General features: G+C 41.2%; 1 protein-coding gene across 1 annotated transcript in view; it reads right to left on the bottom strand.

Annotated features, from left to right (window-relative positions):
* Nucleotides 1-6,378: 6,378 nt before the first annotated feature.
* rars2 (arginyl-tRNA synthetase 2, mitochondrial) overlaps nucleotides 6,379-17,515 on the bottom strand; it is a 110,482-nt gene continuing 99,345 nt past the window's right edge. The window contains exons 18-20 of the mRNA XM_070885557.1: nucleotides 14,159-14,233; nucleotides 13,057-13,120; nucleotides 6,379-11,729 (exon numbers count right to left, since the gene is read on the bottom strand). Coding sequence (XP_070741658.1) covers nucleotides 11,643-11,729; nucleotides 13,057-13,120; nucleotides 14,159-14,233 — 226 coding nt within the window. The 3' untranslated portion in view covers nucleotides 6,379-11,642. The remainder of the gene's footprint in view (nucleotides 11,730-13,056; nucleotides 13,121-14,158; nucleotides 14,234-17,515) is intronic.

Raw genomic sequence — 17,515 nt, 5'->3', positions numbered from 1 at the left:
TGAGTCCACGGCCAGATCAGCCATGATCTTATTGAATGGCGGAGCAGGCTCGAGGGTCTAGATGGCCTACTCCTGTTCCTAATTCTTATAAACTTTGGGTGGGGGGGGGGGGGGTCTGCACTTGAATTTCCAATATAACTTGTATTTATATAGCACCTTTACTGTAGTAAAATTTCACAAGACACACAAAAGTTTGACACCAAGCCACATAAGAAATTATGGCAGATGACCAAAAGCTTGGTTAGAGGTAGGTTTAAAGTCACATCTTAAAGGAGGAGAGTGAGGTGGGGAGAGGTTTAGGGAGGGAGTTTGAGCTTAGGGCCCCAGCAGCTGAAGGCACAGTCACCGATGGTTGAGCAGTTATAATCAGGGATGCTCAAGAGGGCAGAATTTGAGGAGCACAGCTATGTCAGGGTTGTTAGGCTGAAGATTAGAGATAGGGAGGGATTTGTAAACCAGGATGAGAATTTTGAAATCGAGGTGTTGATTTACCGGGAGCCAATGTAGGGTGATGGGTGAACGCGACTTGGTGCGAATATACATTCCAAAGTACGCAAAGCTCTGCACCACTAGCATTGAAGACAAAAAAATTACCCCATTTTTATCTTCGCTATGTGAAATTGCTTGGTCTCCCTTTGGAACCTCATCATAGGGATATAGTTGAGATTTGAAATTTGGCCTGCAGTGAATTGCACCCTTGTAATGCAATGGTACTCCAATACCGTCTGCCTCTTATTACATTAACCCTTTTTTAAATAAAATGCTAAAATTTCAACAGCAAACTTAAATTTACAGCAGACACTTCACAGGTTAAAGAAAAGTTCTAATTTTAATAGATTAGCAGGTTGAGAGAAAATAAAATGCTATTTTTTCTGCCCTTGGGGAAGATGATGGCACAACTATTCAAGCTAACAGCCATTTAGTTGACTGTTGGTCTTCACCTATTCTAATCCATTTTTCCCCCATGGTCACTTAGGATTGCTATAACTGGGATAAAATGGTGCATTAATTAAAAAGCAAGGTAAATATGTAAGCTATAGTGGCTGATGGCTGTCACTGTACACGGAGTTCTCTACAAGTTTTATTCTACTGCTGCATGATTTTCACAATGCAGCTGAGCCCTTTGTGACTGGCCTTGTCAAACAATGTCAGATTAGTGAATACTGAAAGCATCTGCTCATATTCAATTTGAACCGAGATATTCAAGAAGAAACTGATGTGACATGAGAACCTCAACTTTTAGACCTTACCCCTTTTTGTCTCCATGAAATAGTTCAATTAAAAAAAATACCTGCATATGAATATAATATAGACCATAATGAAGTATAATGGATGAAGTCCTGCTATTTTCTGGTGGTCAGTCTGATCAATGATTTTCTTACTCCTTTTAAGAAATGTCTGATTCACTTTTGTACCAATGTACTGGCTTTAAACTTTCTCCAACCCGATTCAGTTCAACTTGGGCTTTATTTTCATGAAACTATTCTCTTGAATGAAGTTGGAAGATATTTATTCACTGACTGTTTCAGTGCCTTCAACAGTACTAGTTACCTCAGATACTCATGCTGAGGAAAATTCCTTGAGTTACTGTACATGTTAATTTGTAATGTGGGTACTTGTACAAATATTTGTAAAATGCTGTACTGTATGGAGTTCTGAACCTTTATAGCAAACTAACAGATTGAATGGGCACTTTTCTATTGTAAAATATTTTAAACCATTATTTTGAATGTAGTCAAATTATCTAGTACAGTAAAAATGGTTAACTTTAAAACCATTGCCTCAGAATCCAAGTACAAGTTCCATTCATTGCTGTGATACAAGTTTGTTGGTTGGCAGCAAGGAAAAGCAAGTGTGTGATATTTTAGTACTGTAAATGTAAGCTTGTTACATGTTGGTGTGTTAATAAAGACAAACCCCGTTAATCTATAATTTGTGCGCCAAACTCAATGTGAAAATCTTTATGGTGCAATGTGGTCATAGAAGAATTCACTACTGTTCTTTTGAATGTCAATTTGTTTTGGACTTATTGTAGAAAATAAATCCCTTTTTTAGCAAAACTGGTCATCTTGCAACTGTGTTGAAGCCTCGAAGGGGAACGGTGACTCAACACATTTACAAAATACAACATTTCCACATTTAGAATATAAAATGTAACTTAATTCATGGAATGATTTATGACTTATGCTTGGAAGAAAATTTTATTCTGCTGTACGTGGCACTTGATGTGCTTCATTTTGATTATTATGAATTAAATCTTAAAGTTTACTATTGTTAGTGTGCTCTTGGACTGCTGTCCATCTGTCTTACCATCTGCTTTCATAAATACTTGTAGAAAAGCATTCATAACAAAAGAAATAGGAGTAGGCCATTTGGCCCCTTGAGCCTGCTCTGCCATTCAATATCATGGCTGATTATCTACCTCAACTCCACTTTCTTGCACTATCCCCATTTCCCTGGATTCCTTCAATATTCAAAAAATTATCACTCTGTCTTGAATATACTCAGTGACTCAGCCTCCACAGCCCTCTGGGGTAGATGATTCCAAAGATTCACCACCCTCAGTGAAGAAATGTCTCCTCATCTCAGTCCTATATGGCCAATCCCTTATTCTCAGACGGTGACCCCTGGTAGTAGACTCCCCAGCCAGGGGAAACATCCTCTGTCAAGCACTAAGAATTTTGTATGTTTCAATGAGATCATCTCTCATTCTTTTAAACTTAAATATAAGCCTAGTCTACTCCATCTCTCCAAGAATAATGCCAGGAATCAGGCTGGTGAACCTTTGTTGCACTTCCTCTATGATAAGGAGACCAAAACTGTACACCATACTCCAGATGTGGTCTCACTGGGGCCCTCTATAATTGCAGTAAGACATCTTTACTCTTATACTCAAATCCTCTTGTAATAAAGACATTCCATGTCCTCCTGACCATTTATGTGAAGAACCTTCTAACTCATTACTTCATTCATTTAATGATAATCCTCATTCTACACCCCCTTATTACCAATTTGCCAAACAGCAGAAACAGTCTTTCACTGGTTACTTTCTCAGAACCATTCATCATTTTGAAAACCTGTTAGGGCTAATTGTGACCCCTTTCTGTTTCAATGAATAAAGCCTCATTTTGTGTAAACTTTTCTCTCTAATTATACCTTCTCATTACTGGTATTCTCATGAATCTTTGCTATATCCATTCCATAATTCTAATGTCCTTATGAAGGGGGAGGGGGGGGGGGGGGTGCATGCTACACTAATTGTGGCTTAACAAATGTCTTGGACAATTTCAGCCTTTTATAATTTATGCCCCTATATATAAACCCAGAATCCTATTGGCATTTTCTCACTGCTCAAGATTCCTGGATCGCTCGCTCTCTTCCAACTCTTCCTTTCTCTCTCCTCCTCTCCCCATATAGGATATACTTCCTTTCACTTTAACCCCACAATTTACTGCTCCAAATGTATTGAAGGTGATGTTATTAATGTCAAAATGAATTTCCATAAGCTAGGCTGACACTTCAGTGCAGTACTGAAGGAGTGCTGCACTGTTGGATGTGCCGTCTTTCTAATGAGACGTTAAACCGAGGCCCAGTCCACCCCTCAGGTGGAAATAAAAGATCCCACAGAACTATTTCAAATAGAAGGGGTGTGTTCTCCCTGGTGTCCTGGCCAATATTAAAACAGATTATCTGGTCATTATTACAGTGCTGTTTGTGGAACCTTGCTGTGTGAAAATTGGCTGATGCTTTTTCCCACAACAGTGACGAATTAAGAAGATGCCAGCCAGTACAAGTTAGTTAAATATGAATTTCCCTTGTTCCTGGACCAAACAAAACTCCTCTTGTAATTATGTCTCTACCTATTTTCTCTTTGAATGCCTCAAGCGCTTTCTTTCATCATCGTTTCAATTTATTTTCTCAGCTTTCCTGGAAATCTCCCTTCCCTGTCTTCCCCTCCTTTCCCTGACAGTTTTACTTGCAGTTTTAGCAATTTCCTGTTAGGATTTTTTGCTGCTCTAAAATCTCAACACTATCATTTGAAGAAAATGTTGAGTTAAAGCATTATGGACAGTGTAGATTAAGGATAACAAAACCAAGTTGAACAATAAAAGATATAACACATTGGGATATATTTTTCATCTATAAAAAGCCAGTTTTGGTTGGATTTATGAAATGAGACAGCCGAACAATCCATAACTGACACTTCAGATTCTATGTTCACCTAATCAAAATGTACAAAAGTGACAATTCATCACGGACCCAGACAACAATGATTAAATTAATGGATAAGTTTGCCTCCTCGTATAAGTACTCTTCATTGCCAGACTAAGAGTTTAGACAGGCAGGCAACCTATTCCCAGGACTTTACTAATAATAAAGCACAAGCAAATCTGAAATAAAAATCAGAAAATTCTGAAAAACACTCAGCGGGGCAGGCAGCATCTGTCGAGAGAGAAAAACATAGGCTTAAAAATTCGAGTGGGAAACAAAAAGCTACCAGTGCCATTGCGGATGCCGAAATAGAGGGCGCTGGTAGGACTGAAAAATCGGCACTGGGGACTAATGATTATTAGCCCAGCGCTGATCACCTGTAATGCCCTCCTGGTGGCATTCCCAGCATTAAGCCCCAATGTGGCATCCACAATCCAGGCTGCAGCTTCCAACAGCCTCTGAAAGCAAGGCTGCGATTTCGCAAAGCATTGCCGTTTTCTAAAAGGGTAATACCTTCTGAAACGATAAAACTAAAAATTTAAAAATAGGCAGTTTTCAACACTTGCAGCTCGGCTGTGTTCAGCACGGCAAGAGGGATTCTCTATTCACAGGGGCCAGGAAGCCCTCCAGAAAGAACAACGTGGGACCACATCACCAAGGCCATCACAGTCACCCTCACCACCTGGCTCCAGTGCCCAAAGAAGCTTCATGACCTCAGATCAGTGGTCGTCAGTGAATGCATCTTCAAAAGCCATTTCCTACCAACCCCATCACTAGCCTCACACACTCTTCAATGCACGACTCTTCTCTCTTTTACCCCACCTACCAACGATCTGTACCAAATATGCAGCACACCTCCCATTCTTAGCTTCATTTCACCCCCTTGGAGAAGACTGTGCTGGCCATTCTTGGTAGGGGCATGGCTGAGCCCTTGGCAGGCAGAAGGGCTGAAATGAGGATACCAACATCTTGTATCCTAGGTTATCCTCCTCGCATACACCTCTTGCTTCTTGCCCTCCTCACTACAATTCCACCCATGTGCCGTCCCCATTTCACACACCCAAGAAATGCAGCCTACCCAGCTAGTGGGTCAACAAGAAGGAGAGAAGAAACGAAACACTGTCACTTGATTTTACACTCCCAGCCACCAGCTCCTCAAGGTCAACCAACAAGGCCATTTGCAGTGTCTTCAGCAGCCTTCCACTAGCCATGCTACAGTCACTGGGGTAGTGCTTGACAGCAGTAGGATAAGCAAAGGCACACACAAGACAGTCACTCAGAGAATGCACAAGAGTGATGAGTTGATTTGTTGATGTCATATTGAATAGATGTATAAAGTTGGCCAAGAGGACACTGTGAAGATCAGTAACAAGAGGGAAGGGAAGGTATGGGACAAATGCTGAAAGGGGAATTGGGGTTGTGGTCACTGGATCCACAGGTGGATGATTACATCCCGGCCAGCAAGGGGCTGTCTGGGTTGCATCCTTTTTTCTACGTCTTCGTCTTCCCTCTGAGCAGATGCTGTAAATCTGAAACAAAAGCATAAAATGCTAGTAATATTCAGGAGATCAGGCAGCATCTCGAGCAGAGACTTTAAAACTGTTTCTCTTTCCACTTATGTTGCCTGACCTGCTGAGTACTTGCAGCATTTTCTGTCAGAGGCCTTCCTTTACCTCAGAGACCTTCCAAACATTCAGCAGCACTCCCTGCACACTTAAACTTTTAACATGTATTGCAGCAAGTCACCAACTACTTCAATAACATTTTTTTAAATCCAGTCCAAAAGCTGAGACACAAACTTACCTGAAAGATGTGTGTGTCAAGAAATGCTGACAGCATCTGGCAGTCTGCTGAATTTTCATGGCGAGCTTAGGACCCAGCGCTAAAGTCCAAGTTTGCTGAGGTGACGTTAAGTCGATGTGCCGTCAGCCTCTCCCCATTTATATTTCCAGGGCCCGCGTTTTCAAACCGGCAGCGCTGCCAGCCCTTGCACAATGGCGGTCGCCACAGGTCCCACCACTAACTGGCGGGAGAGTGGCAGCTGCCGTTTTTGTGCCATATTAAGCAGGTACCGGGTGTCGTTAAACACCCGGATCTTTAGCCCATTGGGTTTCCGCCCTAGAAAGGAATATTGATCAAAAACAGGTGGTTGTTGTTTTGTCACATATCTTTTATTGACATCTACACTTTGCAATGGTACATTGACCAATAAATTATTGTCACTTAGCAACAATGAAATAATAACACATGGGTTCAGGGTTTATGTTCCCATCAGCCACTATTGAAATTGTAAAACACACATTTTTATCACAGGCAATGTCTATTGAAAACCACTTTAGCAGATATTACTACTCAAAACACTCTTCTGCCATACTTCTCTCTGATCCTAGGTTTTTTGCTTTTCCATCAGCAGCCTCTCAGCTGTCTTTAATTCACTACTCTCAGTGGAAAATTGTGCATCCTAGAATATGTTACTAAGTCCCCATCACAAAAACAATTAAAATGGAAAACAAAAATGTATGGAATATTGGTATGGAATAACAATTTTTAATTACCTCATCAGTAACAAGGAGTCAATAAATAGTTAAGAAAGGTCAACAACTTGCATTTATATAGTGCCTTTAATGTAGAAAAACATCCCACAGTGCTCGAGTGGTGTGGGGCAGGGGAAAGTATGGCAGGCCAAAGGAGGAGTGATTAGAAGGACGACCAAAAGCTTGGATGGAGGGCGGCTTTAAGAGAGGTGGAGAAGCAGATGGGTTCAGGCAGATGAATGCTTCAGAAGAACAGAGAGGGAGGGTGGAAGAGGGCAGGAGTTGGGCCATGGATGGATTTAAACACATTTTAAATTTGGGGCATTGGGGGGAGCTGGAGATTAAAAGGGTCAGTGGCGACAGTGAGCAGGACTTCATGTGGGATGGGATATGGGTAGCAAAATTTTGGAATGGGATCAAGTACACAGATGGGAGGCCGGCCAGGAACATTGGAATAATCAGGTATCGAAGTGACAAAGACATGGATGAGGGTTTCAGTGCAGAAGGGTTGAAGTATGGGCAGAGGTGGCTGATTATTATGGAGATAAAAGTAGGTGGGTTTTTTTTATTATATGATGGCAAGGATGGAAGTCCTGAACCTCACAGCTTGGGCTCAACTAAGTCACTGAAGTTATGAACAGTCTTGTTCAGCCTGAGATGGTAGCTGGAGAGGGGGTGTAGTCAGTGGCGAATTAGTACTGAAGATGATTGCTTTGGTCTTCCCACTGTTTTAACATGGGGCAGTGGAACACCAGAGGCCAGGGGGGGTTGGGGGAGGAAGAGAGATGGAAAAGTAGAGCTGGGCATCAGCCACATACATGGGGAAGCTACCACTGTTGTAAACTCTTGCAAAGTGTTTAAAGTTGGATTTATATAATTATGTATTGTAAAATTTATTGGTGCGTTTATCACAAGGGAGTAATCAACACCCTGCATTCAGCTTTGCAGCACAAATAAAATGAATGCTTTTTCTCTGGAATTTGTTAGTAATTTGTTTTTACTGCTACATTTCAAGTAATTGCACCATAATTTGTAAGATGTGAACTCTCACCAGTTGGACAGCAGCGTATTAATCAAAATCTTTTTAGCAAATTGTTGAAACTATTTTTTGGGACCAACATTGAACATAAACTGCAGAGACGCGCTAAGCTTGCTTCATCATCTCCTCCCAGCTCCACAACCTGTACCAACAAGAAGGACCAGAGCAGCAATATCATGGAAACACCATTACCGCAAAGTCTCAAACCATTGGACATATATTTCCATTTCATCTTCACCAGTGGGTGAAAATTCTAGAATTCCCGCAAGGTGGAAATTCTAGAATTTTCATCCAGTGGTGATGAGGAAATGACAATATATGTCCAAGGATGGTTCAAAGAGTAGGACTATCTCCCGCCACTCTTTCAGGAATAGGCAATAAATGTAGCCTTGCTAGCATCACCCCTATTCAGAGAACAATTCTTTTTTCAAAAGCGCTGCGATGTCTGGAACACACCCCTAAAAACGTAGACGTACCCACCCTTTGCTACCTGACCTTGCTCAACACAAGAACCTACTTTGCTGGGAGAAACATTTCATGGACAAAGAGGATAGGGCTGAAATTGCCCCTTTAGGCAGTAACGGGGCGATAAGGACTGTTTGCCCTGGGGCAGGCGGCAGAAGTGATCCGCCCGGAATTGCCCCCGTAGTTTTCGCCCCGAGTGGCAGCGCACACGATGGTGTAACCGGTGTGCGCGCCGATCCCTTATTGCCCCGCGGGAGAAATTGCTCCGCAGGAGATTGGCACGGGGCGATGCCAACGACAACTTTGTGGGTCACAAAGCTGTGGTGGCTGGGGTGCCCTGTCCACTTTTAAAGGGGAGGGCCTTGCATCGTGGCTACCATCTTTTGTTTTGTCGGCTGACTTTTCAATCGGCACGACAATAGCGGCCACTGGGTCGGCCGAACCCCCAACAGGCCTGGCCGAAATCCTCCCTGATGGTCCAGTTGCAGAGTTCGCAGCGGCCCTCCCCTTTAAGAGAAGGGGAAAGTATGTTGTGAAGTGTCAGCTGAGTGACATCGCCTCGCATCCGCCCCTCTCTTGCCCTGTGGAGGCGCAGAGCATCTCCGATAGCGCCCGGATGTTTTTTCATGCACCAAGACCCCAATTCCGGGAAATTTAGGTTCTGTTTTCGCTGAGCGATACATTTTTCTTCACTTTGAATTATGCACCCCAAATGGGGTGCGGGGCAATTTCACCCCCGATGAGTCTTCAAGGCATTTAACTTTATCAGAATCCAGATTTCGTCTGTCTCTCTGCTCCCCCTTCCCAACCTCCTTGAAAAACTATAGTCAAAAGCAAATATCGCAGCAGACCGGGCACCACAGCCCAACCATCAGTCCCATCACATCCATCTCCTCCCAATGTGACTATCAAATCTGACTAAGGTTAGAGAAATAGGATCATCTATTTCCATGCCATTCCAGATACAGAATTTCTTTTTACATAAGAGATAGGTCATAGCAGCTTGTGATGAGCAAGAAAGAAAGCTCCTGACAGCAGTCTACCTCCAAACAGAATCTCCAAAGAAAATGATCCAATATGGGGAGCCCCAAAACTCCTAAGGTGGCATTCAAAATCAAGACCAATCATTTTGGTTAGTGATGGGGAGCAGTCAGACCACAGAACTGGATATCGGTCCCAATTAGAAACATACAATGAAACAAGTGGTAGAGACAACCTCAAAGAAGGAAAGCAGCCACTGCCAGCTCTATTACTTTTATGCTTTTTTAATGGTTTACAGTTAAACCCAGCAGCCCTTATGACCACTGCAAAGTGTATAAAACTAGCCAAACAGCATCAGCAACCCATAATATGCAAGCCCATAGCTTTACAAGCAATACAAAATTTCAGTACTGTTGTTCTGTCTAGAGCCACAGCTACTGGTGTTAGACCCCTATCTGTGGAGTATGAGTACGAGATTCAGTCAACACTCCTGTGTAATATTGCAAACTGGTATGCATGGAGGTCAGTCACAAAGGTGCCCTTCATTTTGTATTTGGTACATTCAGAGCTCTGCTCTCTCGGTGACTATTCTTTAATGTTAGGAGAGCTCAGGAGGGGATACCACTTCTCGACTAGCATTAAAAACATGGAAAATAATAGTTTACAAATTGTCGTTTTCAAAAAGTTATAATGATACCAGTTATAATTATACCACATCCAGCATAAAATGGCTTTCTGCATGGGCTCTGATGCTGCTTGGCTTTCGTGCATTCATCAATCAGACTGGACATAAAACCTGAGTAATATTACCACTTTTATACTGGAGTGTACCAGAAATCAGTTTCCTTGGACCTTGGGTACAAACTCACAGTAAATGCACCCGCAAACTATTGTCTGATAAGATAATTTGGGGTGGGAGTGGAAAGAGAGACCTTGCACTCTCATCCTGTATAGAACAGAGCGTTATTAGGTCAGGAAAAAAAAAAATCGATCAACAGATTATTGCTTACAGAGGTAATGCCTGCAACTCATTTTTTCACCCAGTCCAATTAATATTGATTATTCTTTCCTGCATTGTACTCCCAGATCAGCTATAGGACGGACAGATGCAGAGTAAAAGCTCCTTTCTTCTGCTGTAACCCCACATCAACCTCCAAAGAGTTCTGACCATTTTTCACACCAGCTATTTTTATGGTCGGTTTGATTGCCATTTGTGAACATTCTGTTTTGAGCCTGTAAACCTGTGCCTCCTAAATACTGGCCAAGTTCATTCAGAGGCGATTTTATCCCAGAAATCTGGGTCGGATTCAAGTCCAGGTTGCAGAGCTAAATGGACGGTATACTGAAGTATTACCTCTCATAATGAGCAATACTGAATAATTACAATGAAACCAAATATCATGCGGCATGCTGTGCAGGTTCATGTCTTTGACTTTTCATGCACGATCCCAATCTTGATTACAATGCAGACTGGAGGTCAAGATCAACCCCCCTCCAAGACATGGAAGGTGAACTATCATGGGCTGATTCCATTCACCCTCCAGCATCCAGTTATAGAACGACATTGGCAGTAGCCTGGGACCAAGTCACCTGCTGTCCCCCATCAGTGCGACAGGGCAGAAAGTAAAAACTGGAGTGTGTTTCTTTTTGAAAGAGTGCATGATTGTAGTATTCTTGGTATACCACGTCTAGTCTCAACTGACTTAACATCTCTAATCACACAATTACAAACAGAACGCTTACCACAAATGTTGACTAGGTGTTGCAAGCTGCTTTGGCCATATTCCCTCTGTGGTAGAAATCCATGGTAGAGGATCATCTAGACAGCCACCGTGCAACGGGTAGAAAAAAAAAAAAGAGCACCTCAAAGGCTTTTTAAAGCAAGTTGCTTGCAGAGCTCGGTGTTGACTGAATATTCAAGATCTCACTTAGCCTAACTATCATGATCTAATCTTCATCAGCACTATACTGCTCAATGTTAAGAATTCAGTCCTGGCTGGCCCACTACACCCAGAGTAATAATTTGAATTATTGATTCACTAGTACATGATCTCACATATTACGCAATTCAACTGGAAACTTAACAAAAGGTTATTTCTGTTGAAATAGACTGTCTGAAACCAGGCAGGTTTTCCTCTACTCTTCATTTTTCTCCCCTCTGGACCATGGGTAATGCATTGCCTGCAGCCGAGTTAGAGGGACAACCGCTCTGAGCTGAATGCCGTACGAGGGCAGCTTCAGGGCGACTCTTCCATCTTGTTTCCCCTTCTTCCTTGTGGGTACTCGTATAAAAGCAAAGTTTATTTTTGGTTTAATCAGCTATTGTAAACGAGTGCATTTAATCACATCTTTACTTAAGTTATGATGAGTAGTCTCATTACATTGGCTAGAACATAAAAGCAGATGTTTAATCACATCTTCTCCACTGGAGTTATACCGAGCAGCTTCATTCCATTGGCGAGTACAGAGGAGGTTCCCTTGAAAAGTAGAAATCTTGCCTAGAATAAAGATGGAGAGGTGAGACATCTCTTAGGAGTATTTAATACTGGATGAACTAATTGGCAATAACATATACTTCTTGGTTTGAGGAAAAATAAATACTAGTACCCATTTTATTAGTTTTTCTAGATAACCTTTTTGAAACGATTTTCCCAATTAGATACCGCCAATTAGCTATTTTTATAAAACCCAGTTTGTATGTGTTAATGCATTTACAATTCTTGGGTACCATGACATAATCCATGCAATGCTAATCAAGACTGTGATTCAAACCATAGCTTCTCAGTTCAGAGTCCATTGACTTAATTTCTCTGATTTATTTGTTTGATACATTATGTTGTCACCTCAATTGTTTAGTTGCCTCTCTATCATGTGTGCTACATCATACATCTAACATAGATTAAAGGCTAAAAGTGTGGACACTGATAATCAGCCAGTAGAGTGAGTGTAACTGTGAATGTCCTGGCTCTTCTCGACACCTCCTCACATGGTTTCTTTACTACAAGGAGAATCTTGGGTATGAATCCAAGTTCCATCACAACACAGCACAGCACATAGCCAGAGGCAAAACCAGAATTTAGCTTTGCCTCTCTGCTCTTTATTGCAAGAACTCGGAGTCCCATTGAGACCTTACTCTCTCTGCTGCCCACCTCACTATTGAAATATCTTTGACTCCTGCTGACCACTGTGGGTTAACTCTAACTCCTTTAGGAGCCAGTTTCATGTTAATCGTGGCAGTAGATAACCAAACTCTTTGTAATCGTTAATGCTCATTGAGCAATTACACTTGCACTGAGCAGCATGAGTAAACTCCACTTTACTTAGCACGGTACTGCCGCAACCTGTAGCAGTAGTGAGAAATACACTAACCACATTGGAGAATGGTAGTGAAGAGCTGGAATGCCATTCTGGACATTCCAATCCAGTTTAGCTCTTAGATACATCCACATGGCACCAGGCTACTTATACCAATTTTAAAGGTTATTTTTTTGCCATGCTCCAATTTTCTAAAAGGCTTTACCCTCTCCATACAATCTATCTCGACCAGGAAGACCTTCTTAACCACCATCACCAATACTCATTTTAGCTCTACAAGGTACTGAATAACAACTAGCTAATCCCAGTGATGAAATACATCCATTGCCGTTGGGTACTCTAATCAAGAGTTAGTTTTTTAAAAAAAGACTATGGCTGGAGAATTAGAGCAGCACACAGCCACAGGATTCAAACATGCGGCCTTAAGTTTATAGAGTATTTAAAAAAATATATATACACATGGCAATAATATCTTCTAATAGCTGAATAGATTTGATAGGTTATACTAACTGTTGCTACTTCAGGTAAGCTGCCCTTAACGTGCAGAGTCCGATGAGCTATAGAAGCAAGACGGCTGCAAAAAGAGAAATATTTCAGCACATTTATAGTTCAACAAGGTATTGAGAAACAAAGCTATTGCATTAATTTTTTACAGTTTGGTAGAGCCCTACACAATGATTTCCCTGGGCTTCCGAGCAGGAGAGAGAGAGAGTCAGGCAGGACTTCTATTCTAGATCACTAATCGGCCAAGCTAACTGGAAAGTGCTCAAGTATGAATGTTGGGTAAGGGGTGAATCAGAATTGGTTGCGATACCCTCCAATCAAAAAGCTCACCTCAGCTCATGGATGAGACACTAGAGAGCTATTGCTGTGCACTGAACCATACCTCAGTATGAGTCTTTTCAGGATAGAAGGAAAGGTGGAGAAAACTAAACAACCAACTTACAGTCTCGATGTTTTTTTAAAATTAAAAGTGGCAAATCTTCAAAAGGACTCAGGCAATCAATTTAAGCACCATAATCATGAAGTCAAAGTCATTTGGGAGAAGAGCCTTGTGTTCTAACACAGCATGTAAAATGCTGGCCTCTGAAAATCTCTCAAACAATAAGCCTTTCATTCATAGTGAAACTAGGAATGGGTAAAAAATGCTGCCTTTCCAGGATCACCCACACCCTGAAAATAAAACTAAACAACCAGGTTGATTTAATGAAACCAAATCCAAGCTGTGGCAGCATTTCAGAGCCTGCCTGCATCTGGTGGCGATTCTGTGAACTACTCTGATGACTTTGTGCAGCGTGTTCATCTGCGCATCGCAGAATAGCAATCATTTTAATTGCATCCTCAACAATTAAAAAGTATAAATGGCCATTTTGTGTGGTCAGGAAAAAAACATGGCATATTGCTACTGGCCAGTAATTGTTAGGTGCCCATTTTAGGTTTGTCAAGATATCATGAAACCCAATGATAATATAATATAAATCCACATCATTATATCTGATTTTGATATAGATTTTTAAGGAAATTTTGAAGGAATTTTCAGAAAAATTGTATTCCACAGATATGAAGCTTGAGGCATGGAGACAAAAATTATTGATACAGCAAGAGTCTTTACCTCAACATTATCAGGTAGTTAACAAGATGTTTAGGTTGGAGATCCTCTGAAACTTGGTACAGAACTTCATCATATCTTAAAAAAAAAACAGACCACATATCTGAACTCCTTGCCATAACATTTCATAGCACTCTTTCAAGCATTGTCCTTCATTAAAGTTGTCAATTTTTTTTCAACTAAATGTAAGAACACAAATAGTCATCAAAAAACATCACTTGCTTACATAAATGACATATGGTTCTTTTCTAATTTTTGTCAAATACATTTTCCATATGAATAGCATCAAGGCCTCTGTTAAAGTGACTCTAGATTGGACTATTCCAACACACTCCTGGCTGGTCTCCCATGTTCCACCATACGTAAACTTGGTCATCCAAAACTCAGCTGCCCATGTCCTAACTTGCACTAAGTCCCATTCATCCATCACCCCAGTATTCATTGACTTACATTGGCTCCCGGTTAAGCCATGCCTTGATTCTAAAATTCTCATCCTTGTTTTCAAATCCCTCCATTGCTTTGCCCCGCCACCCCCCCCCCCCCATCTCTGTAAGCTCCTCCAGCCCCCACAACCACCCGCCCGCCACCTCTTCCTCAGAGATATCTGTGCTCCTGTAATTCTGCCCTCTTGAGCATCCCTGAATATAATCACTCAATCACTGATGGTCGTGCCTTCTGTTGCCTAGGCTCCAAGCGCTGGAATTCTCTGCCTAAACCTCTCCACTTCTCTTTCCTCCTTTTAAAACACTCCTTAAAACCTACTTCTTTCACCAAACTTTTGGTCACCTACGCTAATTTCTCCTTATGTGGCTTGGTGTCAATTTTTTTTTCTTCTAATACTCCTGTGAGATGTCTTGGGATGTTTTGCTAAGTTAAAGGCGCTATATAAATACAAGTTGTTATTGTTGTAAATCCAAGATTACAAACAATATTCAAAGCAATATCCAGGGCAAACAGAGGGCTGCAGACCCATCTCTCCACCTGTCAAGGTCATTCTCCATTTAATTTATTCCCACTAAGAATTTATTTTCTCAAATTTATGAATGACCAAGACCTCATTGTAGTTGTTTACATTAATTTTAGTTTAGTTGAGGCTTTGACTCCTTCGGTACCTTGTCGAGTTTCTCTCACCCTCCCCCACTACGTAGAATTATATAGTACTGGAATTACATGGGGAAAGGTCATTCAGCCCAAGCTGTCTGACTTGGTGTTTATCCTCCATGAGTAGCAGTCTCTAATCTCGTTTGTTCACCCTTTTCCATTATCTCTTTATTCCAGTTTCCTTAAACCATCTATCAGACCAATTATGTGTTTACATGGTCTCTGCTTCAATTACGAACCCCAGTAGTGCATTCCACAGACTCTCAACTCTGTGTACCTCAACTCCACTATAACCATATCTCTTGATTCCTTTAATATTCAAAATTCTATCGATCTCGGTCTTGAATATAGTCAAAAGACTGAGCCTCCACAACCTTCTGGGGTAGAGAATTCCAAAGGTTCATCACCCTCTAAGTGAAGAAATTTCTCCTCATCTCAGTCCTAAAGAGCTGACCCCTTATTCTGAGACTGTGACCCTTGGTTCTAGACTCCCCAGCCAAAGGAAACATCCTCCCTGCATCTACCCTGTCTAGCCCTGTAAGAATGTTTTACATTTCAATGAAGTCACCTCTAATTCTTCTAAACTCTAGAGAATATAGGCCTAGTCTGCTCAATCTCTCCTCTTAAAACAATCCCTTCATCCCAGGAATCAGTCTGGTGAATCTTTGTTGCGCTCCCTCTATGGCAAGTATATCCTTCCTTGGGTAAGGAGACCAAAACTGTACACAATACTCCAGGTGCGGTCTCACCAGGGCCCCATATAATTGTAATGTGTCTTTACTCTTGTACTCAAATCCTCTTGTAATCAAGGCCAACATGCCATTTACTTTCTTAATTGCTTGCTGTATCTTCATGTTAACTTTCAGTGATTTGTGTACACTGAACACCAACAGGTCCCTCTGAACACCAACATTTCCAAATCACTCACCATTTAAAAAATATTCTGCTTTTCTATTTTTCCTACTAAAGTGGTAACTTCACATTTCTCCACATTATATTCCATTTGCCATGTTATTGCCCATTCACTTAGCCTATCTATATCCCCTTGAAGCCTCTGTGCATCCTCCTCATAACTTACATTCCCACCCAGCTTTGTATCATTAGCAAACTTGGATATATTACATTTGGTCCCCTCATCCAAATCATTGATATAGATTGTGAATAGCTGTGGCCCAAGCACCGATCCTTGCGGCACCCCACTAGTTACAGTCTACCAACCCGAAAACGACCCGTTTATTCCGAGACTCTGTTTTCTGCCCGTTAATCTTTAATCCTCAATCCATGCTAGTATATTACCCCCAATCTCATGAGCTCTAATTTTATTTAATAATCTCGTGTGGCACCTTATCGAATGTCTTCTGAAAATCCAACTGCACCACATTCACTGGTTCCCCCTTATCTATTCTACTAGTTACAAACTCAAAGAACTAAGATTTGTCAAACATGATAGCCCTTTCATAAATCCATGTTGACTCTGCCCAATCCTATTATTATTTTCTAAGTGCCCTATTACCATGTCCTTAATAATAAATTCTAGCATTTTCCCTACTACTGATGTCAGACTAACTGGTCTGTAGTTCCCCATTTTCTCTCTCCCTCCTTTCTTAAATAGCGGCGTTACTCCTTTCTTAAACAGCGGGATTACATTAGCTACCTCATAGTTTACTCTCAGATTCTATTTTCCCTTTCTTTATCAATTTGTTGGTCCTCCTTTGCTGAATTCTAAAATCCTCCCAATCCTTTGATCTAATATTATTAACTTATCTTGTTAGCCACGGTTGGACCATTTTTCCTGTGAGGTTTTTGTGTCTTGAAAGAAATGTATGTTTGTTGTAAATTATGTATTCATTCTTTAAATGTTAGTCATTGCTTGTCGATCATCATAAATTTAATGTAGTTTCCCAATGTACCTTAGCCAACTCGTCCCTCATACCTACGTAGTTTGCTTTGTTTAGATTTAAGATCGTAGTTTCAGATTTAACTAATTCACTTTCAAACTCAATAAAAAATGTTATCCTATTATGGTCATTCTTCCCCAAAGGCTATTAATTAACCCTTTCTCATTGCACAATTAACACCTTCACCCAGAAGCTTTAGCACCATCATTAAGTACCTCGCCAGGGTGTTTTCTGATGTAAATGTCTACTATCTTTATAACGGCCTCCTATCCATGCACAGTACTCCATTCTCTCCCAGGTTCTCTTTTGTACAGATTCTTGACCTTCCCGATGGGTTCAGCATTTGGCTGGGGCCCAACCA

Source organism: Pristiophorus japonicus, chromosome 7 (assembly GCF_044704955.1).
Source record: "Pristiophorus japonicus isolate sPriJap1 chromosome 7, sPriJap1.hap1, whole genome shotgun sequence".
NCBI lineage: Eukaryota > Metazoa > Chordata > Chondrichthyes > Pristiophoridae > Pristiophorus > Pristiophorus japonicus.
Note: the sequence above shows the minus strand (reverse complement) of the source record. Positions and strands in the feature narration are given on the sequence as shown.